Here is a 22,176-nt window from a genome sequence, read left to right as displayed (position 1 = left end):
TATTCGCAAGCCACTAATTATCAATAATTTAGCAATCCTATGCGAATGGCGATATATGTATACAATGTCTTGTGAATTATTACAAAGAAAGAATGCAACTACAATTAGGTGCCTATAGTCTTATAGCATAGTGAACCAAATCTACAAGAATGCAGACACAAAGCTCCCTAAGCCATATGAAAAGCAAAAATGAACATGTTTCATTTTTCAGGGTTTCAAAGGGATTGTACTGCACACTTGGTGCCCTAGTTGTGGTCTGTACATTTTTTTTAATGACTGTACTAGCTGATGAGCAGTTTGCTTTTGCTCACAACAGCTAGACTTAATCACAATATTACAGAATTACAATATTCCAGGGTATGGCGCAGGACTTCCGTATAAATTCAGCCAGTTGAACACTCCAATGTTGATGTAGATTTGATCGCTAAAGGAGCAGTATTCCAGCATTTTTAGAACTAATAAGAGCCTTTGAATTTAGGTAACAAAAGACACCAAAAGAAAATGCTATGAAATAAAAAAAAAGAGCAAGAGAAAAATGTAACAAGGAGCAGGCCTCACCTCCACATGCTCTGCTTCTGCTTCATGCGGTACTTCCACAACTTGATCCTTCAGCATTTCAAGTATGTAATTCTTCATGGCCTCAGCAGAACGCTGCCCCCTGTACTCTCGTTTCATGACCATGCCATTTCGCACAAGTTTCAGTGTGGGATACTTTGTAATGCGGTGCTTTGCTGCAATGGACGCTGCAAGACAAGATTTCAGAGACATTTCCTGCTGTGATACAACTTAAATTAATCCATATTAAGCCTGTCTCAAGCACTAAAAAGAGTAAGCACAGCAAGAAGCATACTCATGCTTCATGAAATGCTAAACAGTAACACACAAGTTTTCGATTATTTAAGAACACTAGAGTTGTTGTACATGCATACTAAAACGCATGACTTCTGATTATCAACGTGACCGTGAATGTACGAATGCTTGAAAAATTCAGCATTATCATTAACAACACTGCCAATGTCAGACAAGATGGTCAATTAGTTGACGTAAATAAGGGCCAACAATTTAACAACACTGCCAATGTCAGACAAGATGGGCGATTAATTCACGTAAATGAGGCCCAACAATAATATGGATGCAACATGGCATTCAATAATGGCTTAAAAATGCATTGATAAAGATAACACAAATGCACTAGTGTTGAATATGATAACAGTCACACATACTTTCCCTGTCACAATCCACTTTCCCAAAAAGCACTTTATTGGGTTCCTGAAAGGAATAGAAAGCAGCGATACATGGAAATGAACAACACAGTTCCTGATACTAAAAATCATATTGATGCAGATTCTGCTAGAAACTGGGCAAGGAATGCATGCCCCAAACAGCCATTCATTTCAGAATTAGTTAAAAGCCTTGTATCTTAAATACGATAACTAAAGCTCTTAGCCGTTCAGCTCGCTGCAAGAAAAATGAAGTACCAGCAATGGCTTCCTAAATCACGCCCCCAGCACTGCAGTAATATAGCATGTCTATTGTAGAACTGATGACATCACTCCAGGGTAAGATAATCACCGCCTGAACAATGAGAATGTACACTGGCTTGTTCACCATAGGCTAATGAGAACACAGAATTCATGGAGATTCAATTCCAGTTAGCTTAAGTAATGTGGAACCCAAGAGTGTGCTCTAAGGGGATGGAGAGGCAACCAAAAACTTACAATCTATATTGCCAGCCATATGTTTCTACCCTTCCATAGTAGGAGCAGATGTTAAGAAAGATTCATTCCCACTCAATTTCTGACGAAAACACAACATGTAGCCATTGTTTCCAACACTCGACTCTTTCATATTTCTGAAGAAAGGTAATGTCATTTGTAATATGAAACTAATTTCAGCAGTCCTCCACATGAAAGGAAAGTGCTACTGCAGGATATTCAGTGAATGACTCGGCCATTTCATTCCAAAGACTGACAGGCCTGTAGTGTGCCCATTGGTGTTCCTTAACTACCCTCCACTGTTACACGCACCATGGTGAAAAACAAAAATTATTTTACAAAACTTATCTCAGCATGTGGCCCCTCAATCTTCAAACGTAATGCCATAAGCAGTGGTAATAAAACTGCAAATGACATAACTCGTACACCAGGATCATCAACTACACTTTGGCCACCTCCAGCTGTCACTAACATCCATGATATTCAAAGCTTGCCCTTCCTATTATCTAGTACTTTTGGCCAAAGAAATAAAGCAATCAGAACATAAACAAACCTTGGTTACTTCGTGGACACTCTTTGCTGCTTCTTCAAAAACTGGAGCTAATATCTGACTGAATCGGCACCAGTCAGCATAAAAATTAAGAAACACTAGCTCATGCTTTCCTGAAATGGAACAATGCATAAAGGTGAAATATTTTGTGATATACAGGAGAGATTTTAAAAATAAATAGACAAAGCCGAAATATTTGATAAGCATACCAACGTGGTCATCAAAATTAGAAGAGGTTAGATCTACCACACTTCCGGCCAAGGCATGTCTTGCTCTTGAAAGGAACTGAAACAGCAAAACGAACAAAACACTGAACCATGTAGTTGAGGTGCAGAACCGGTGATGAGGAGCCTCGAAAGCAGAGTTGTAAGCTATGAAGGCATACAAAACTAAAAAGTACCGACATTTTCCGCTAGCTCTGAATTACTGTTAATAACTTGCACCTTAAAGTGCCATTAAAAAAACTGCTGTGATTTAAATCAGGAGTGGATTTATAGGTTAGCCTTGGAGGAGGGTATCCAAATTATTCTTAAACATTTGCCATAAAAAAAAAAAAAAGAAATAGTGTTCAGAACTGTTTTCCTATGCGTATTTCTCACATGAATGTGAAGGGGGAGAGGAACCTGCCACCTTCCCCTTCTGCTTTCTTATAGATCCGCCAATGCATATTTTTTTCACAGCTAAACAGGTTGCTATTAGGCATGACAGAGAAAATAGCTAAATGACTGAGTTTTACATCTGTGAGCCAAAGATGACTACTCAAAATGCTGGTCATGTCAGAATCCCAATTACTAAGACACCGTCTTGTTATACAAAACAACAAATCCCAATGCGTGTCTGACCACAAACTGACTTAAATAGACAAATAAACTTCAGCAAATGAAGGTACAAATGAATGTGCTACATAAATATGCTATCATGGCACATGATGTTTGCAGCTGTTGTACACCTCATAATGGTTTTGTGTCAATGTGCTTTCATATTATTTCAGCTCTAGATATTGATCTAAACCAAAGATCTGAAACAAGCGGCCTGCAGTCCACAAGGCTACGTAATGCGGTTATCGTGTCTCAACAGCATGTGCCAACTTCACGAGTCTGTTTATCACAAGACTCATTTTCCAACTAAAATCAGCTGAAAGGCTTCATACAGCACCATTCCTAGCGGAAGGAAGGCCCCTGAGTGAACTTTCGACAGACATCAGCTGCCATCAAGAGCAAGGTGCTGGATAAACCGCCTCTTGTTTCATTTCTAAGTATACATTTTTTTTTTTTTTTTAGGATAAATGACTCTGCTATCTATTACTGGTTGTACTAAAGAAAAATCAAGGCACCATTGATCTTTTAATTTCACTAAGCAAGTATGCTTGCATACCAATGAAAATTTACACAAATGCTGACAAGTGTAATAATCCCGGTCACCTTCAGCAAGACATGTGCAATCACGTAATAAAGACTGCATAAAGTTAATAATTCTAAGCAGCACATACACGTGGGAGTTTGCAACGTCAGCAGACGCATATGTCTTGCATTGGTGGATGCCTAATCAACACCTGTGCACACGTCGCTTCCAGCTGTGCTTCAAGGAGGCCCAGCACTAAGTTTTATGTTGCCGCTGTCCAATAATAGCTCTTCAATTTCAAGAAAATAAAGACACAGCATGATACATTGGCAGTATGGAAAACTAGCCAGTGTTAACCTGAAGTGCCAGCCACAAACTGAAGGAAGACATCCATCACTGGCACAAATGGGCTGACAAACTGTCAGTTTTTGTTTCCCTTGTATCTTTATTTATTTAAATAAATAAATAAAGATTTGCTTCCAGCAGAGCACAGCAAATGCCAGTTTTCAATGATACAAGTTAATAAGCTTGTTAAAAGGGTGCTCGAAAAATGTGCAGTTGAGCGAAACCAACGTTTCGGCGCAACTGCATAAGCATCAATATAGCAGTCAGCTTCGTTGTGTTGTTTTCAGTGCGCCGCTTATAGCGTCAAGTCGTTTCCTCTCTTTTTCTAAACGCGCCAAAGTTGTCGAACCACTTTCCGCTGCATCGCATGAATAAGAAAAAAAAAGTGTCGCGGTCAGACTTTCACCAGAAGAGCGCAATGAAGCCCAATCAAGACGTCAATTCACTGCCTCCGATTTACAGAACGACATCGTACGTGGCGGTGCACGCGGGAAAGAAACGACCTGTGCCTGTTTGCCTTCCAATTAGAATAAATACGGCCGGTTGATGCGGCAAAGGGGCCCCAGCCAAGCTAATGATAGCTGTGCTTCGCGACCGGTGCCCCTGAAAGTGTTAATTTCGTGAACTACGAAGGCGCATACAAGGCTAATCACAAACAAACACGGCAATCGCAAAACGACTGTTGGCGGAAACAGATCCTGGCAAACACAGTTCATCAGTCAAGAGAATGAAAGGGCCAGCAACACGTCTGCGATCGTCGTGTACACAGGTGCAACGTGTACCGGCATTTTACACTCGTCCGCCTTAAAATAATTTTAGAAAGATCAAGGCGGCGTCTCGACAGACATTCCAAGGCAAGTAACACGTGTACATCTGTGGCACAGGCAAGGCGAAATTGAGAATAGCAGTCACAATAACGCAGAAGATTACTCAACCAGAAAATACGCCCGGAAAAGCACACCTGTTAAATGAAATGGTACTCACCAAGAACAAAACAACGCCTAGAAGGCTGTTAAATACGGTCACAACGTTACAACGCATTTTTCATGACAAGGATACTACGTACGAATGCTTATAAGTTAAAAGTACACCTCAACAGCCACTGTTACATTGCCATGAAGTGACGAACGACGGTACGTGTGAGAAATGAGAATATACTCTCAAACTCAATCTAAATGCAGAAAAAATAAATAAAAACAGTAACAACGAAGTTGACGAAATAACATGGAATATATTTTTTTTTAGCAAAAAAATTGTTTCATATAATCAGATAAGCATATTTACTACATCAATGCTAAAAAAGTTGCAAAAATTGTTGGCTTCAATTTTCATTTTTTTGGCAAAAAAATTAAAATCAAAGTAAAAAAGTAAAATAAATACGTTTTTCAAATTAGGCTTATTATTTTTAAAAAATTTTATGCATTTTTTAGGATAGTTTTTGTAGCAGACGAGAACAGAGGCTACTGTGACCGAGGCTACATAACGAAATGGCGCGAGATTCTACAGTGATTTATTAGAATGGATAGACATCAAACCGGGATACACTGCTCATAAGACAGTGGATATCCCGGAAGAGATAAGAGCCAGGATACGCGTCCCGCCTATGCCAAAAAATATGCACCCCGAATATAACAAAGAGAGGCGCGGGCATAGAGCCAGAGCCTACGAGAAAAGAACAACCAGCAGAACAAGTGGCCTACGTAGATGCTGCATGTGGACGGCAAGGAGCAGCCGTATCCGCAGTAGTCGACGGAACAGGAGCACCTGTAGTATCGGCTTCAAGCCGCACGAGAGACGCCAACGCGGCGGAGGAATTGGCAGTAGCGCTCGCTTGTGTCGGTACCAAGGCTAAATTCATACTATGCGATAGCAAAAATGCGGTCAGAAATTTTGGGAAGGGAAGAATATCAGAAGAAGCTAAACGAGTCCTCGAATCGAGGCCGCTTGAGCGCAACGTGGAAATTATATGGATACCAGCACATGAATCCATCGCAGGGAATGAGGCTGCTCACGAGTTTGCCCGAGCTCTCTATCACCGGGCGGCTGCCGAGCAGCCCTCTTGCATGGATATAAAAGATAGCCTAATCTCGTATAAAGAGGTTACAGAGCACTATAAACTAAGCAGAAGGGTCTATCCGCCGCCAGACCGTTCCCTCGGAAACGGGGAGGCAATTGCATGGAGGAGGCTACAAGGGGGCAATCATATTAGTCCCTTTTGGGTATATGCAACAATTTCAAAAGATGAAAAGGATCTACATTGCATAACATGTGGGAGATGGGGCACTCTAGATCATATTATTTGGGAATGTAACAACAGCCCAGGAGCTAAAGAAAATATAGATAGAGACGCCTGGGAGACCCTGCTGCGAAGCGAGGACCCCGCCCAGCAGCAGCAAGCCATCCGCCTGGCGGCTGAGGCCGTGAAGCAACAATATATCTTCACCAGACCTTAGTTCGCGAGGCTCCTGAGTAAGGCTCCATCAGGCCTGCGTGCCGGGGAGTCCGAAATGGAGCTTCTTCTCGGTGGAAATAAAAGGTTTTCAACAACATACAGTGATTTATTTGTATAATTTGTGCGGTTCTGTCTATTTCTGTTCCTACTTCAGTACAGAGACCAACACCACCTAGACTGCTATAAGGCCTGTGCAAGCTTATGTGACGTCATCGTAGTGAGATCATACTGAAAGTCGGCTTCATCCTACGCAGTCGCGTTTTTTTTTTTTTTTTCTATTCAACGCTGCTCTGGAGCTACTTCTTGAATTTTTTAGTGCTAGCGATGATGAGGGTTATTCTTGTGTTACCTATGTTATCTAATATTGCCAGCCGTTTGAAGTATTGAGAAGTTTGACACTATCCACCTCGCATTTGTTTTATTGGCAGAAATGAAGAAATTTTCACCTTCATTCAGAGTTACTTGAATAAACATTAAGACAGGCACAAAATTTATCTGAGAGCACATTTATTGTTAGATGGATAGATAAAGAAGAGGACGGTTGGCAGAGATATTACTTAGAACGGTAACCTTGACGACACTCGGTGTAGCTTGTCGGGAATACGAGGTCGCTTTGACGCAAGTGCTGGTCACAAAGCTGTAACGTAAATATATATAAAAAAACTGCTTAAGCTGGGATCAGCGATTGCCTTGAGTATATTAACGCAGCGAGCAGCTAACTCGGCTTTAAACCAAACATTTACTACGGCAACTACAATCACGTGTCCACTGGCGAAATAACATTGTTTCCATAGGAAAATAATTTAGGTGCCAAAACAATTTTGTTCCGCATTCAAAACAGGGCTAATGCTACACGATTATTAGTAGCTGTGCTGTCCAAATTTTGGGCTCGATATTGGCACGCCTACGCTTTAATACACTGCGCTAAATCAATAGTGGTGAATAGCAGCACGAGTATTAGGAAGCAAACAAGAACGCTTTCTTACCACAGTGCACTTTTTCGGTAATAAGTTTTTCCACGGCACAGCCTTTGTCCACGCTGCATTTTGAGCCGAGTCCGACGGAAACTTGTACACTTGCGCTTTGGATCCATTGGCGTAGTTAGAGCGACAGTTTAGCACACAACACCCAGACATTGTAGATACCTTGCTCTATGCAGCACGGATTAGGAACGCAGCAAACACAGGCTGAAAGCACGCACACTAAGGCCGAGTCGTTTCAGATCGCCTTGCTTGCGTACTCTTGCGCTCGGCGCCGCCGATCTATCCCCAGATCTCACTGTCGTGACGTTGGACTAGTGGAAAGGGGGACTTGCGCTGGCCTTCTCTTAGTCTAGGTGGTGTTGCCATAGTAGAGATCCCTAATTATGAAATGTTTAATATCTTCATTCTTTCGACAGTACTGGGAGAACGTTTGCAATCATCACTGGAACTGTATGAAACATTTCAGGAGCTTATGTAGGGTATACTGCTGGGCTAGTTGGTGGTGGTTATCAAACATTATGGTATCGCAGCGCTGGCAGACAAGGACAAAGGACTAGGGACACACACATCAGCGCAGTTGTGTGTGTCCCTAGTTCTTTGTCCTTGTCTGAAAGCGCTGCGATACCATAATTTCAGGAGCGGAGCTTTGCGTTGCTACCACCTTGGTTGCGACTTGTAGCGTTCGTGTGCTGTTCTATGCTTTGTGCTGTCCCGTGACGTTTGCTAAATTCGAAGGCGAGGCTGCTGTATGGGGTTATTTAATAAATCACAGAAAGGGTGCAAACTATTTTTGCCATCCGCGGCATCTGCCATCGAGCACGGAGGCACTTGAGCTTAGGCGGCATTGAAGGGACAGCGAGTGGACAGTAAGAGGAAATAAAATAGGTAGAGACAGGGAGAAAGGAGGATATAATGAAATAACAAAAGGGTAATGAACAGGGGAATGACGCCCGCCTGCGCGTGTCTCAACACGGCAGGGCTTGGGTCTACAGGCGGGCGTCCACTGATGGTATAACACTTGCTTGCAAGTTGCTGGGGGCAGTATAAAAATTGTAACCTGTGGTTTTGGCGTTCCCATGCACGCAGTCGAGGCCTCCAGATTAATTTAGGCCAACTGGTGTTCTATAATGTGCTGACTTTGCACAGTATATTGACGTTTTTGTATTTCGCCGGCCGCTGCGGTCAGGGCCTAAGTGGGTTGGGGACTGAGGAAACTTAATCCGCGTAAATTACAACATATAAAAAGTTTAACAAATGTTCTCAAAAAAAGCAATGGCTAGTTTTATACTTGCAGCAGACTAACTCGTCACAAAATGTGTAACACATTTTGTAACATGTAACTCACAAAATGTGTACCGCTCATTACTGTCGAGTAGAGTTTATTAACGTACCTGTCGAGGTGGCTCAGTGGTTAGAGCGCTTGACTACAGGCGGCTTACCGACGGAGGCGACTTTGCGATATCAGCGCAGCCTCAGAGGGTCGAAATTTCCATAGCCTTCCACTGCGTCATCCCTCAGCCCAGGTAAAACTTTAGGACGTTAAACCCTATAAACCAAAACAATAGTTTTGGAGCCCGAAGTGCATAAAACATGAATTGCGCATTTATGACGCCAAAATAAACATTAGTAGTCAACGACAGTTACGGGGGAGGGGCCGGCATGACACGGCCGGGACTGCGTGGACAGTAATTCAGATACCAATGCCGTAATGGTCGACATAGCTGGTAAGAGAACCAAATCTAATATACCGATCTAGTAAACTGCTAATAATTCCTCATTCGTGTTTAATAATGCAGACCACTATTGCCGCTATTGTGAATGCACTGGTGGTAACGCAAGGCTTCACATAAATCCACAAATAGCCTTGCTAAGGTTGTATTATTTGTACACCTCACCCCACCCCACTAAATTTGTTCGGAAAGCAGAATGGTGCCATCAGCATGACAGCGGAAAAGGTTTGAAAATTAAAACTAAACGAAGAAATGGCGTCCTTTAGTGTACACCATAAGAAACCTCTTCCTCCTATTATGCGAAACAAACCGTACTACTTCCGTCCCAATCTATATTGTCGCCCCTTATTAGCTACCTCGTAATCGCCAGCTAATTGAAGGGTGTGCATGAACCGTGATTCCAAGAGTGGCACCCACAGCTAGAACCACGACCGGCTTTGGCTAGAACACGCCATGCCGTGCACCGATATAGCGCGAAAGTTCAGTACATGACTTTTCGGTTCCAGGAACTTCTGAGACCCCTGCACGATGGTGCCTTCTCGTTCTTCAGCTCTGTGCCTTAGTAAAAAACCCGTTACACGGCACCGAAGCATTTTGCTACGCACAGTTGATTTCGACAAAACAAGTGCGTTTGGCAAGTTGGTGACGGTCTTCAACGCTGTGTTGTGTCTATTCTCTTTCTGCCGTCTATCACGCTGTACTTATGGGAGCAGTTGATACAGCGCCGAGCGGTCAAGCACACCGGAAACTTGAATCGAGCTGCCGTACTGCGCACGGCGTGTTATTACAACTTGCCCAATCAGCACGACGTTATTGACCCTTGTGCCTGACTACGTGGTATGCTCAGTTTTCAAGCTTCCAGATTCTTCACTTCAAAGTTGCGGCAGAAGAAATAGCTTCGCGGTTTTTGTGCGAACGCGCCGTATGGCTTTCACGGGAGCGCATGGTGGAGAACTGGACTTGGAGTTTGCTTTGCTTTTATTCATTGTTTTATTTAAATTTTGAATAAAATCGCTCGTTTATATCGTCGTACTGTTCAGAGGTGCACTTGTTAATACACATAAAAACTAAATCGAAATGGTTATAATTTCATAGCGAGGTTCACATGAAGCGGGATCTATTGCAATAAAAAGTTTGCGCATAATGGGCTTCAATTCGTGTATTCATGCGTTCTTATGAAGGGTGGTCTAGGTTGTTCGCGCACGCACGCACAAACACTAGCTGCGCTGCGCACTTCGTTAGCCACGGGTTTTAATTAGGTCGCTCGAAATTAGAGACCGTTGTTGTTATCTGAGAGTTAACGAAAGGCTCAGAAACGTCCCAGGAAGCCTGTTTCCAGCCCTCAGACGATTTGTGTCGTTGCTTGGTCAATATACGATGAAACCGTCTTTAGACATCGTCAGAAAACTCGTATTGAAATGAGTACGGTGAGCCCTTTCTGACCTCTATGCCATTAGTTCGTAATTAACATCTAAAACGTTCTACGATACGACTTCTAACAGCCTTTTTGTGCCCTATGAATCTTTTTGTGTCGTTCAGCAAACGTGGAACGCCGCTTCTACTCATTAAACTTGCACTCTGCTCTGTACAATAAACCTCTTACGCGCTGTCCGCTTGGTGTTCATGTCAACTGCTTTTTCTCTAGGTAAATGAAACGAAGCAATATAAAAAATATATATTTATTTTGTTCTTTACAACAACATATCAAATAAAGGAACAACAGACTTAGCATCACAGCTGAATGAAATTAATGGTGCAGTCAGTGGTGCAGTATTGGCAACACTCTTTTTAATAATCGCTATGCTCTGATTAACTGCATTTTCCTTCTGCTGGAGGGAGAGTGAAGGCGTGCGATGATCCCTAAATTCAGGTTTCTCTGCACCATATCAACGTGATGAGGAAAAAAGCACTTATATATACCGACAATTAACTGACGTATACATTTCGCGAGGTGAGATTATTGACGACTTCCACTGGTCGCTCCAGAGTATATGTTTCCTTGCTCCGGGATGACATTTCGAAGTTTGCGCGCATTTCGCTGGCCATTTGGAGCAACTGAGGGCGCTCCAGCTCGATACGCCGCAGGGTGCCTCGATGACTGGCGCAGCGGAGGCGAAGGCATCGAGTCACCCTAATTCGCCGACCAGAGTCGGATCTCGTCGGAAGTTCCAGTCGTCGATGTCGTCACTTCCGGATGTTGCGGGTATTTCTGGGGTTCTTTTTAATGGTTTCAGAGATATCGAGGACACTGGGACTGGGCATCATCGTTTTTTCGCGCCCGTATGTTGAAGTGCGTCTGTTGAATACCGTGTAAGTTGCAGGTGCCTACTCCCGCCTATTTATAAATCGAGAACATTTTGGCGCTAGAATGCGGCTTCTACTTCCGGATGCGATTCAGCATTGCTTCCGCAGTACGCTCTTCATGTTCAGCTGGTCGACTATAGGCAGATTCGCTCTGTGGGTTTAGGTCACTCAGTTCCGATTCGGGCGCTCAGCTCCGATCTACCAGTAGAAATCGCCATTAGATATTGAAATGAAAAGAGCATGTCCTGTATAGGAAGGCGGTATTGACATATAAGCGGCAGTAAACTTTGGTGCAGGAGGAGGAGGAGGACAAAACATCTTTATTTATTTAGTCAGCGGGCGCCTTGATGTATTGTTTTTGCCTTCTCTTTCATCTAAGGGCCTCAATGACCGGTCCGGGCAACTTTTGTCTTAAATCCAGCTGGTGAAAAGAATTTGTGTGTGCATGTGTGGGGGGAGGGGGGGGGGGGGGGGGGTTAACGTCCCAAAACGACTCAGGCTATGAGATGGTGAAAAGGAATTAGTTTTGCTGTGCGGCTCTGTTGGAACTTGATTTGTTTATTTGCATTATTTTGTTCCGAGATGTGGAAAGCGCTTGATTAAAGACGGTGATTTGAGCATTTTGACTGTTTCGGTAATCTCCCATTAGCAGGCGCTACAGCAGAAGCTAACTGTTTCAAATTTTTTCGACATCTGCTTTTTCCATCAAAATATTTTGTTCGTTTATTTAAATGTTCTTCTGTCGTTTTTCATCAATACATTTTTCAAAATTACAGATTGCCGCTAGTATTTTCTCGTAATCGCCAATGAATATTTTCATGTATACGACTACACCTTGGCCAATCCGCCAATGCGGGTATGTGTAATGTTTAAGAAGAAGAAAAAGAAGAAGAAAAAAACCCCGGCTGATCACCAAGAAAAATACCCCCATCACACTGCTATATCTACAGATGCCTCAGTCAGCTAAGAAAAAGCTGTAGTTGGCATATTTTTACAAGATTTGACATGGAGTTTTTCTGCCCGTACCCCAAATTATATTCCGAAATTCTTTACGGAATTTTTAGACCTCGGATTGGCTCTTCACAAAATGCCATGTCATGTATCACAAGTAATTATTCTTGCTGATTGTTTATCTGTATTTATCTCACTTGAAACCTGAAAAAAAAAAAAAAAAAAAAAAACTTTCTGAATCAATTCCTGCGTTTTTTTTTTTTTTTTGTGCACTTTGAAAGAAGTCCGTTTTGTCTGGGTCCCTGGTCCTGCAGATGTTCATTCAAATGAGGTGGCTGATTACTTAGCGAGATCAGTCCTTAATGCGTCTGCAGTATATCCCATTCATAATTTTAGTATTTTGGTGATTTCAAGGTTCAAGGGATTCAAGCATATATCATCCAGGCTGCGAGATCCTTTACTGAATACCACGGATTATCAGCATTTATAACATATTTGGAATGTCCGTTTATGTAAAACCAGGCAGTGCGAGGTAACAATGACGCTGTTGCGAAGCAGAATTCCGGACTTGAATTTATATCTATGCAGATGTGGGTGGACACCGACAAAAGTATTTGCATCATGCGGAGAAGTGGAATCCATAGAACAGTTTTTCCTCTCATGCCAGCGGTTCACACTTCAGAGAAGGACATACCTGGAGATACCCCTGTGTAAGTTAGGACTCCTCTTGTCACTCCCCCTTTTACTGTCGTTAGGTGCGAGTGCCAAGGGAGTTGCGTTGGACAATTGAGAATTATACACGACTATAATAGCAACTGGTAGATTAACCTGCCAACCCTTTTCGGTATTCTTTCAGGTTTTTTATTTTCCATCAAAATTATTATGATTGCTAGTTTATTATATCAACAATTCTTATAGCATTCTTCTAATTCTTTACAATCTCGCTTTGCAACAAGTTTGGGCCTGTAATTGAGTTCGTGGACAACACCACATCTTGGCCAATCCCCCATGGTGGGTACGGGCCATTTTTCAAAAGGCCAACAACAACTCCCGCTAGCTGCCACGCCTACCACGCTCATCAGAGCTCTGCTCGGCCTCAGCGTTTACTGGTCGGTCCCTCTTCCCCGGCGCCTTGCGTCGGCTGGCCAAGAGATTCGCCAATTCCCGATGTGCATCAACGAGTGAACGGCCCGGCATGACTGAGGAGCCAGCTGGAGCTCGCCGCAAAGACCTCCAGCGGCCATGCTTGACATCTGTTGGGAGGCCCTCTGAGACGTACTTGGGTGAGAAGCTCTCCGGGCATTGCTGGGCACACATCGAGACCTGACTGCCTTAGCCTTCGACCAGACAGACCGCTTTGAGTTCATTTCATCGACAGAGGATGACCTGACGACATCATGGATAGCAACTCCCGCGAAAGTTCAAGCAAAGCCAAGAAGCGTAATCAGAGCCCAGCGGCAAACGACACCAGGGAGCCCAAGCTAAGGCGAGCACGCAATGCGGCCAAGATAGCTCCGCTCGGGGTCGACTCGCCGACTGACGCACCAAAAACATCCGGTAGCTGGCCTACACTCGGTCGACCGGAGAAAGCCACCAAGGAAGCAACTGATAAGCCAAATGCAAGGCACCATGCACTAAAGATGTTAGGATCTGTTGCCAAGAGCAGTTTGGCAAAAAAGGCAGCGCAATCACGAAGCTGCAACCAGTCAGTGCCGTCGTCCCCTGAAGGGAAGTCCAACGTTGTGCGTCGAAATTTGCTTTCCCGAAGCATCTCGAAGAGGGTCGAAGAGGGACCTCTAAAGGTCCCTCTTCGGCTATTACCGTCAAGAGTGCCGAGCGAATTGAGAGGCGCCGTCGGCCACTCAGCATGTCCTAGGAACCTGCTGGAGTCAGAAAGCACTCGGCGAGAGGCCGCAAAAGATCGCGAAGCAGCGGTAGCCGGAGGGGGCGCTCCCATTCCCATCGGAGCTCGCGATCCAGATCCTCTCGCGGCACTGGTGTAGGAAAACGGGCTGGGAGGAGGCGCCACAGGTCCCGCTCTGGATACTCAAGGCGCACCGGCGGGCGCAGACACGGACGAAAACGCCATCACCGTTCCACCAGCGCGTCCTCAAAGAGCACTCCCCACAAGAAGGGAAAGAAGAGAGCCCGTCGTTCAGTCTCGTACCAGCAGCGGGGGCAAGCGCAAGACCGCCAGGAAATAGAGGCGCAGTTGCATCAGGCAGAGAAGTTACAGCTTGTGGGCAAAAGTTCTGGTCGAGAAGTCTGCATATAAATTCCTGAAGCTTTATGACACGTCGGATATTGTCGGCCATGAGCGAAAAAAAAAATGATTTGTAATTAAATTGCATCTATCTGTTCTCACTTGTTTGTTTTCTTGCTATAAGCAAGAAAACAACTGAAATATACGCTGCGTACTGCATTGGATCGTCTGGACGCTCACCCCTTAACGGAAGGGAAGATCTTGGGACCAAGACCACAAAAGTCATCTGCGCTCAAAGCCTACAAGGCACTTCGATTTTTAAGAGAGACTAGCCTGATTGACAGACAGTGACTTTCTCACCTCCTCTCCTCTTCTATCCTCCCCCTTTAATCCCCCCTTCCCCTTCCCCAGTGCAGGGCAGCCAACCGGAATTATTTCTGGTTAACATCCCTGCCTTCCGCCCTCCTTTTCTCCTCCTCCTCCTCCTTGCTGTAAGCATGCATGTGGGAGATGCAACTAAATTTCGGCTATTCCAGTGATCATATAAATGTGGGAACGTCAGTTGAACTCATCTTTTGGTAGATTGTAGAATTTCTCAGCATCAAGATTATTCGCCTTTGGGCCCGGTAAAGTGTAACAAATAGCCAGTCCATGGTGGTGCTCGAATGAGTTCAACGAATCGTGCACTAGATTGTCAAGAGTCGAATTTCATGTATGCACTTCGCAGCCAGAATTTGTGCAGGTTCATGGCACAGCTAACCTCGACGTATAAACTACTTGAGAAGTTACGCTTGCAATTATTCCGCCACATATATAGCCGCCTGTAGTGATGTGCTGGGGCTTTTCGGGATTTGTGTTACGAAAATTCGGCGCATTTCTCATTCCTTATTTCAAAACGCAAGCTTCGTTTTTCTTTTTAATCTTTTCCTTAATTTAGTCGCATGTTGTTTTCTACTCGGGAATTTTCGAGTCGTTTTTGAAATAACTCATGTAGGTGCTGTGCCAAAGTGATAGCTTCTTTTTTTTTTAATTTTTGAAGAAAATAGCTGCTTATGTAGCAGAAAGTAAAGCACATATGGCCAAATAAATTTACGTTCGCAAAAGCGAAAATGTGAAATTCACATGATTGACCCGTAAAAACGGCCGTAGAATTTCAGTTCTCGGATTCGTGTAATGGTTTCACGCTGCAGAAATGAAAAAAAAAAAAGCAGCGCATACAGTGGCACAGTACACAGAGGAAAGCAAGGGAACCGATTATTACCGACTACACATTAGCCTATCAGTTAACAAACAGCCCACACGCCGGTGGCGAGCTGGCACCAGGGATTTTACGCAGCAGCGTGCTGCGGAGACCTCAAAATTTAAAAATGACAAAACATGGCCCCGAGCCCTCATCGACCACAGAATAAAGAAAACTTTGCACGCACACTGCACACATTGGAAGCCAGTTCAGCTACAAATAATCGTCTCCATCTTCAAGACGCCAGTCGAAGTCTGAAATGCCGGGGGAAATAGCAAAACTCGCGCGAAAGGCACAAGGCTAAGCTTAGGCGTAGCTGAAAACAAGTGGATCATGAAATGTGACCAGCATATAGTCGCAGCCTCGGAACTTGATCAGCCTGGAACTTCTTCGAATTTCCTGATAGATCCTCGGAAGTCCCGAAAAGAGCCCCAGCAACATAAGCTCCGAAAGGTCCTCGAGGGAGAGAAGAAAATGTAATCGACACACTTGCCGACGCCTACCTCTGACACTCTAGAGGTAATTGATTACGCTGAAGATTACGACGGCAACTACAAACGAGATTTCGACCGCGACTTCAACGCCAGTGAATTACAAGTCGCACTTGTGAAAATGCGCCGTAGCACTGTCCAAGGCTATAAGATCATAGTATAGGCCTCCTCGCTAACCTCAGCTGCGGAAAACATGACAATCCAAATGAAATATATCAACAAATGCTGGTGCGCCTGGTCACCACTGCAAGAAGAGAAGACAGTAGACGTGAGGTTCATTCCCAAATCCTGGATGGAAATTAAAAGCGCTAATCTATGCGTATCCGCTATATCGTGCGCTCTCAAGCTCGTTAAGAAAGCGGTACAACTTCAGCGTTCGCTGCGGCACGCCGGTCAAGCTTTCGCACATGTGTCTCCTGCGTTCGCTGCGGCACGGCGGTCAAGCTTTCGCACATGTGTCTCCTGCTTAGCAGGAGACACATGTGCGAAAGCTTGACCGGCGTGCCGCAGCGAACGCCGCATGCGAACTGCCGTCGCAGTGCCAGACGGGACACATGGAGCCCCGCGCGTCCGGCGAGCGAGCTCCCTCAAGCTCCGCCCACAGCCGTGCCACTGCGCAGCGGAGACGGAAGGCTGCTTGGCTTGATAAACTTCACATGAATTCACGCTCGTACAAGAAATGACAAAACAGCGATGTTATCAGAAGGATTGTCTGCTGTACTCGTGCAACAACAGCAAGCCTGCACACGTACGAAGCTTTCGGCAACGATGCCACTCGCGGACGCGCTGGGCGACGAACTTCACCGATTCATGCTTGCCCTAGTCGTCGCTAGGCCTAGCCGGTGTCGTACCGAAGAGGCAGCGGACCACGCTTCGGAACGGGCCAACGCTGTAATAAAGGTTCGAATTTCATCACCAGGGTACTGAGAAGGCCATCTTATAATAGAATGAACATAAGCTCGATTTGAGCGGCGCATTCGGCAGCGGAGCGAGCAGACGTTTGGCGATCGACCGGGCAGCAGCAGTTATTGGGCGAACAAACTCGCTTGTGTCGCAATTATCACTCGTAGCAGCTCTTCAGTATTGGCTGGCGATCTTCACAATTTACTTGTAGCTGACAGTCCCGTATTTAGTGACTTTTTATGCACACGAAGAAACAATACTGAGGGGTTTTTAGATGCCGGCGCGTCCGCGTCGTCTGCTCGGTAGTACCTCGACGGTGGAGCCGAGAGTTGCTCCACCGCACAGCCCCCCCTACGTCACCGTGACGTCGCCGCTGTTCGCGCTCGTATTGGCTGCAGCCACCCGCCGGAGCGTCGCTTCGCCACGCGGCCACGCTTCGCATGCGGACCTATGTGCGGACTGCCGGAGACATCTGCCCGGTTGGACGCGGGCGGCGAGCGCCGGTTTGCCGGATCGGACTCCTCCGGACGCGGCGCGCCGGAGCAGATCGCACTCGCTTTTCGGACATGTGTCCCCGCCTTAACGCTACCTGGACAAGAACAACGTCCTGGCCCACAGCATGCTCGGCTCAAATGCAAAACAAACTATTGACCCAATATGTCCTCATGCAATAGACATGAGGTCGTCGACTTCGACCGTGAACGATGCTCACGCTGCATTCTGGTACAGACATAAAATAGGAATACGACAATGTCAGGCGCTCCGAAATATTGGACAATCTCCACCATAAGTAGTGCAGGTTCCACACCTATACCTTGGTCTAGGAATTGCAGCAAGATGTACTAATTTGATTGCGCGATACGTGTTCCGACCGCGTCAACATGGACACTAGGGGCACACCACTAGGGGTGGTAATCTACGCGCTCCCCCATAACCTAAATCAATTGTACCTACCCGCCCAACTCAAAGCCATATAAGGCATAAACCATGCTAGCATGCCCTCGATTCAGATGACATTACCATTTGAGAAACAAGAGATAGCACACAGGCAGATTGACGACGATCTCCAGGACGTCGCCAACACGGTGGAGAGCTAAATCATTGACAGCGGCTTCAGTTGTTTACCTACAAAATGTGAGCTCCCATTCACACGCCTCCTGGCACCAAAGAACCGATCAAAGTCATGACCTGTGACAAATTTATTTACAAAGCACACACGATTCGCATTCTAGGTCTGGACGTAAATAACAAAGGGGTAAACACGACAGGTTGCCATCAAGCTCCACACTACGTGCGGTCCAGTAAACAGGATTGTCTCATGAGTTATGACAAAGAATTAAGGTATGAGATAGAGAATGACACCTTCCGACTGACTCAAGCGCTTATCGACATCCATTTAACTTACCTAACCACCCCAAGACATGGAAGAGTGACCTCAAGCATCTTCACACCGTACTTTGCACTGCTTACAAGCGAGCGCTAGGGCACCCCTCATTGCTTCTACTGAGTGTCAAAAACACCACTGACGAATTCATAGAGGCTCACCTGCTAACGCAAATTTTCCGCCTCTCTCATACCACCAAATCCCACCACCACAAAACAACAGCAGGCCTTGCCCCACAAATTGAGCCTCCAAAATCCATAGCACACCCCTGCCTCGTATCATGGACTACGTATAGCATCAGGAACGAGTCAAGGCACGAGCCAAGACTACCGACACGAAATACACCAAGGACAAAGGTGTCTTCGTCGTCGACGCTCCTTGTCCCTCCGAGAGCAACACAACTGCAGCCGTAATTCACTCAGGTCATGTGGTACCGGTGCTAACAGTTCGAAATTCAGACATCACACCCTTAGAAGAGGTAGTTATCGCATTAGCCGCAACATGCACCAAATCCACAGGTGTATATAAAGAGCCTGCAGAAGCTAGGCGCGCGAAGCAAGCTTTCTGCCCTCACCTACAAATTCTAACCCAAAACAGGCACCAGGCTTCACAAGAAGTGTTACGTTCAGTAAGGAGTAGAGGGAGAGAAGCGTCCACACGCCGCAGCTCAAGCATTTCTCTCCTGGGAACCCTCACTACGTCCCTCATAATATAACTCCTAACCTCTTACTACTAGCTCAGTCGAGGAAAAACTACCGAACTGTGTCAAAAATACGTATTCTGTAGTTCTGTCGTAAATGTCAAACTTTTCTGTAGTTTTCTAGTCATTCCTATGGGTCTGGACTCTGCAGTTCTTTCCGTAGTACCGTTCTGTAGTCTGTAGTTCTGTAATACATTCTGTCGTAACTACAGAAATTTGTGGCGTTACTACAAGATTTTCCGTTGTCGCAACAGGTTCAGTGCCAAAAACTGCACAGAAATTCTGTTGTGGCAACAGAAAATCTTCTGTAGTTCTTTTGACTGGGATACGTCGGTTAAGTTACCACAGCATATCCGTTTAGGTAGACAAACTTTCCCAGGACCCTCTGGGACTGAATAAATCAGGGGAGTGTCATCTCAGGCGATAACAAACCGTTTACTACAACAGCCCAGGCAAATAAATCAGTAATTCTCAGCTGAATTCAAGTTTTGCGCCAAGAACCAAAAATCATCATTTCGCATATATGTGCTTGCCAAGATAAACAATCCATACCCGTAAAGTGAACCCAACATGGGAAGATCGGGAGGCGTCCCAGTCTAGCTCCAACCTTGTGCCCTAATGGTCCTTGGTTGGGAAGTTGAGGGGTTTTCCAGTCAACTCCGCTGAGAAAGGTGCTAGGTGTTGAGTAGAGGCGGAAGAAAACAGATTGGAAAACGCAACTGATGCGCTGGGACGAAAACCGGAACCTGATGGCACTCGATAGTTATCTGCCTCGGAGACGCGAGGCGCCACCGTAGTTGCCACTCCCCTGGTCGGGTTCATATATAAACTCGGTAGGGTCGAGTCTACACAAGCCAACATGACACTTTCGTGCGCGCGTGTATGTATCAGTGTGCGTGCGGAATTTTTCACAGCCGACGCTTTGGGCCATGTTTTGAAGAAGGAAACATGGTAGGGAAGCGTTTCACAGACGGCAATCTAAAGGATGTACTAGAGCCTTGAAATGGGCTTGCTGCTGGGAATATATACTAATAATCGACAGCGCGAATAGATGCATGGACGAACAAACACAGCATCTGTCCTGTGGTTGTTTGCTCGTCCAATGTCTACTCGCGCTGTCGATTATTAGTATGAAAATGATGCAGTTTCGGACTTCAGACTGTGGTCGGAAGCGCTACAGTAGTCAAAAATGGTTACTGGTTTCGGTCATAGATATTACAGGGTTTAAGCTCTGCCCTTTCATTTAAATTACGGCTATCTTAATATACTTTCAATTATAGTGTTGACAAAATTTGTGCATCCTATGTTAATGACAAATTCTTCACGCGACATAGGGAGCGCGACAGTCGTTGTGTCCATGGAGCTGATAGCAAGGGGTGGCACGCTGGTACTAGAAAGTGTCTTCCGCGTCTAGCCCTTGGGGGAGTGGTCTCACAAGAACAACTACCATACAATTTTTACATACCCCTAGGGGTCACATTTGAGTACCTCTTTGGCCATGGAATGGGCCCGCTGCGTCCAATTCATTGCTAAAAAACGTTCACATCAAGGAAACGCACAGCAGAAGCAGGCGAATGTGCTGGCGCTCCGTCGTGTTGGTGCCGTGTCCAACGCACAACCATGAGTGGAAGTTACGCTACGAAGTCCGAAACTACATTCTTTAGAATGACATCTGTGTAACGCTTGCCTGCCATGTTTCCTTCATCAAAGTGTGGCCCAAAGATGCGGCCGCGAAAATTTCCACACACACACACACACACACACACACACACACACACACACACACACACACACACACACACACACACACACACACACACACACACACACACACACACACACACACACACACACACACACACACACACACACACACACACACACACACACACACACACACACACACACACACACACACACACACACACACACACACACACACACACACACACACACACGCGCGCGCGCACACACACACACACACACACACACACACACACACACACACACACACACACACACACACACACACACACACACACACACACACACACACACACACACACACACACACACACACACACACACACACACACACACACACACTCTCTCTCTCTCTCTCTCTCCTGTCCCTCGCTCAAAAGCAGTTCAGGAGTCCCTGCAGCGCCGTAACAGCCAATACACCCCGTTCGCGCAATAACTGCGACGCTCTTCTTTTTGCCGTGACTTTGAGGTACAGAGTTGCGAAGCTCGAGGAAAAGCATTCAGCCACGAGGTAACGTCGTACTAGTTTGGCAAGCCACAGTAACAATTCCAGCGCAATACGGCCGCTCGATCCAAGTATCCGGTGTGCTTGATCGGTCTGCATGCGCTGTGTCAACTTCTTGCGTAACTACAGCGCGAACAATAGGAGAAGACAGAATGAACGTAACACAACACAGAGCAACAGCCCTTGGGACCTTCACCAACTTGTCCAACAAATTTGTTTTGTCCAAATCGACTTTGTGCAGCAAAATGCTAGAGTCAATCATGGTAGAAAGTGCGGGTATTTGGCTGTCTACTATAGGCACAGCGCCGACGACCGAGAAGGCGTGCACACGTGTAGTGTTATCAAAACTACCTGCAAAATGAAAGTGATATGCTGAACTTTCGCGCTGCCTGACTACATGGCTTGGTGCACTGTAGATGTCACTTAGGAATAACGGATCAGGCACATCCTTCAATCAGCTGCCGCATGCGTACACTGTCAAACCATTGAGCTAACCATTGAGTCTTAAGCTAAGTAATTAACCGATGGGGTTTCATTAGGAGAAAGAAGGCTTAGTTAGGTCTCTAGTGCAGCTTTGTCATAGAAGATGAAGCCGACGACATTCGAAGCGCAGTT

General features: G+C 45.5%; 1 protein-coding gene across 1 annotated transcript in view; it reads right to left on the bottom strand.

The window, feature by feature from the left end:
* The window catches only part of ERp44 (Endoplasmic reticulum protein 44), a 41,381-nt gene extending 36,267 nt beyond the window's left edge, over positions 1 to 5,114 (bottom strand). Inside the window, exons 1-5 of the mRNA XM_084590783.1 lie at positions 4,936 to 5,114; positions 2,475 to 2,550; positions 2,269 to 2,378; positions 1,224 to 1,269; positions 559 to 743 (exon numbers count right to left, since the gene is read on the bottom strand). Coding sequence (XP_084446909.1) covers positions 559 to 743; positions 1,224 to 1,269; positions 2,269 to 2,378; positions 2,475 to 2,550; positions 4,936 to 4,992 — 474 coding nt within the window. The 5' untranslated portion in view covers positions 4,993 to 5,114. The remainder of the gene's footprint in view (positions 1 to 558; positions 744 to 1,223; positions 1,270 to 2,268; positions 2,379 to 2,474; positions 2,551 to 4,935) is intronic.
* Positions 5,115 to 22,176: the final 17,062 nt, after the last annotated feature.

This window comes from Amblyomma maculatum, chromosome 1 (genome assembly GCF_055883805.1).
Source record: "Amblyomma maculatum isolate TAMU_Amacu chromosome 1, ASM5588380v1, whole genome shotgun sequence".
NCBI classification, from domain to species: domain Eukaryota; kingdom Metazoa; phylum Arthropoda; class Arachnida; order Ixodida; family Ixodidae; genus Amblyomma; species Amblyomma maculatum.
Note: the sequence above shows the minus strand (reverse complement) of the source record. Positions and strands in the feature narration are given on the sequence as shown.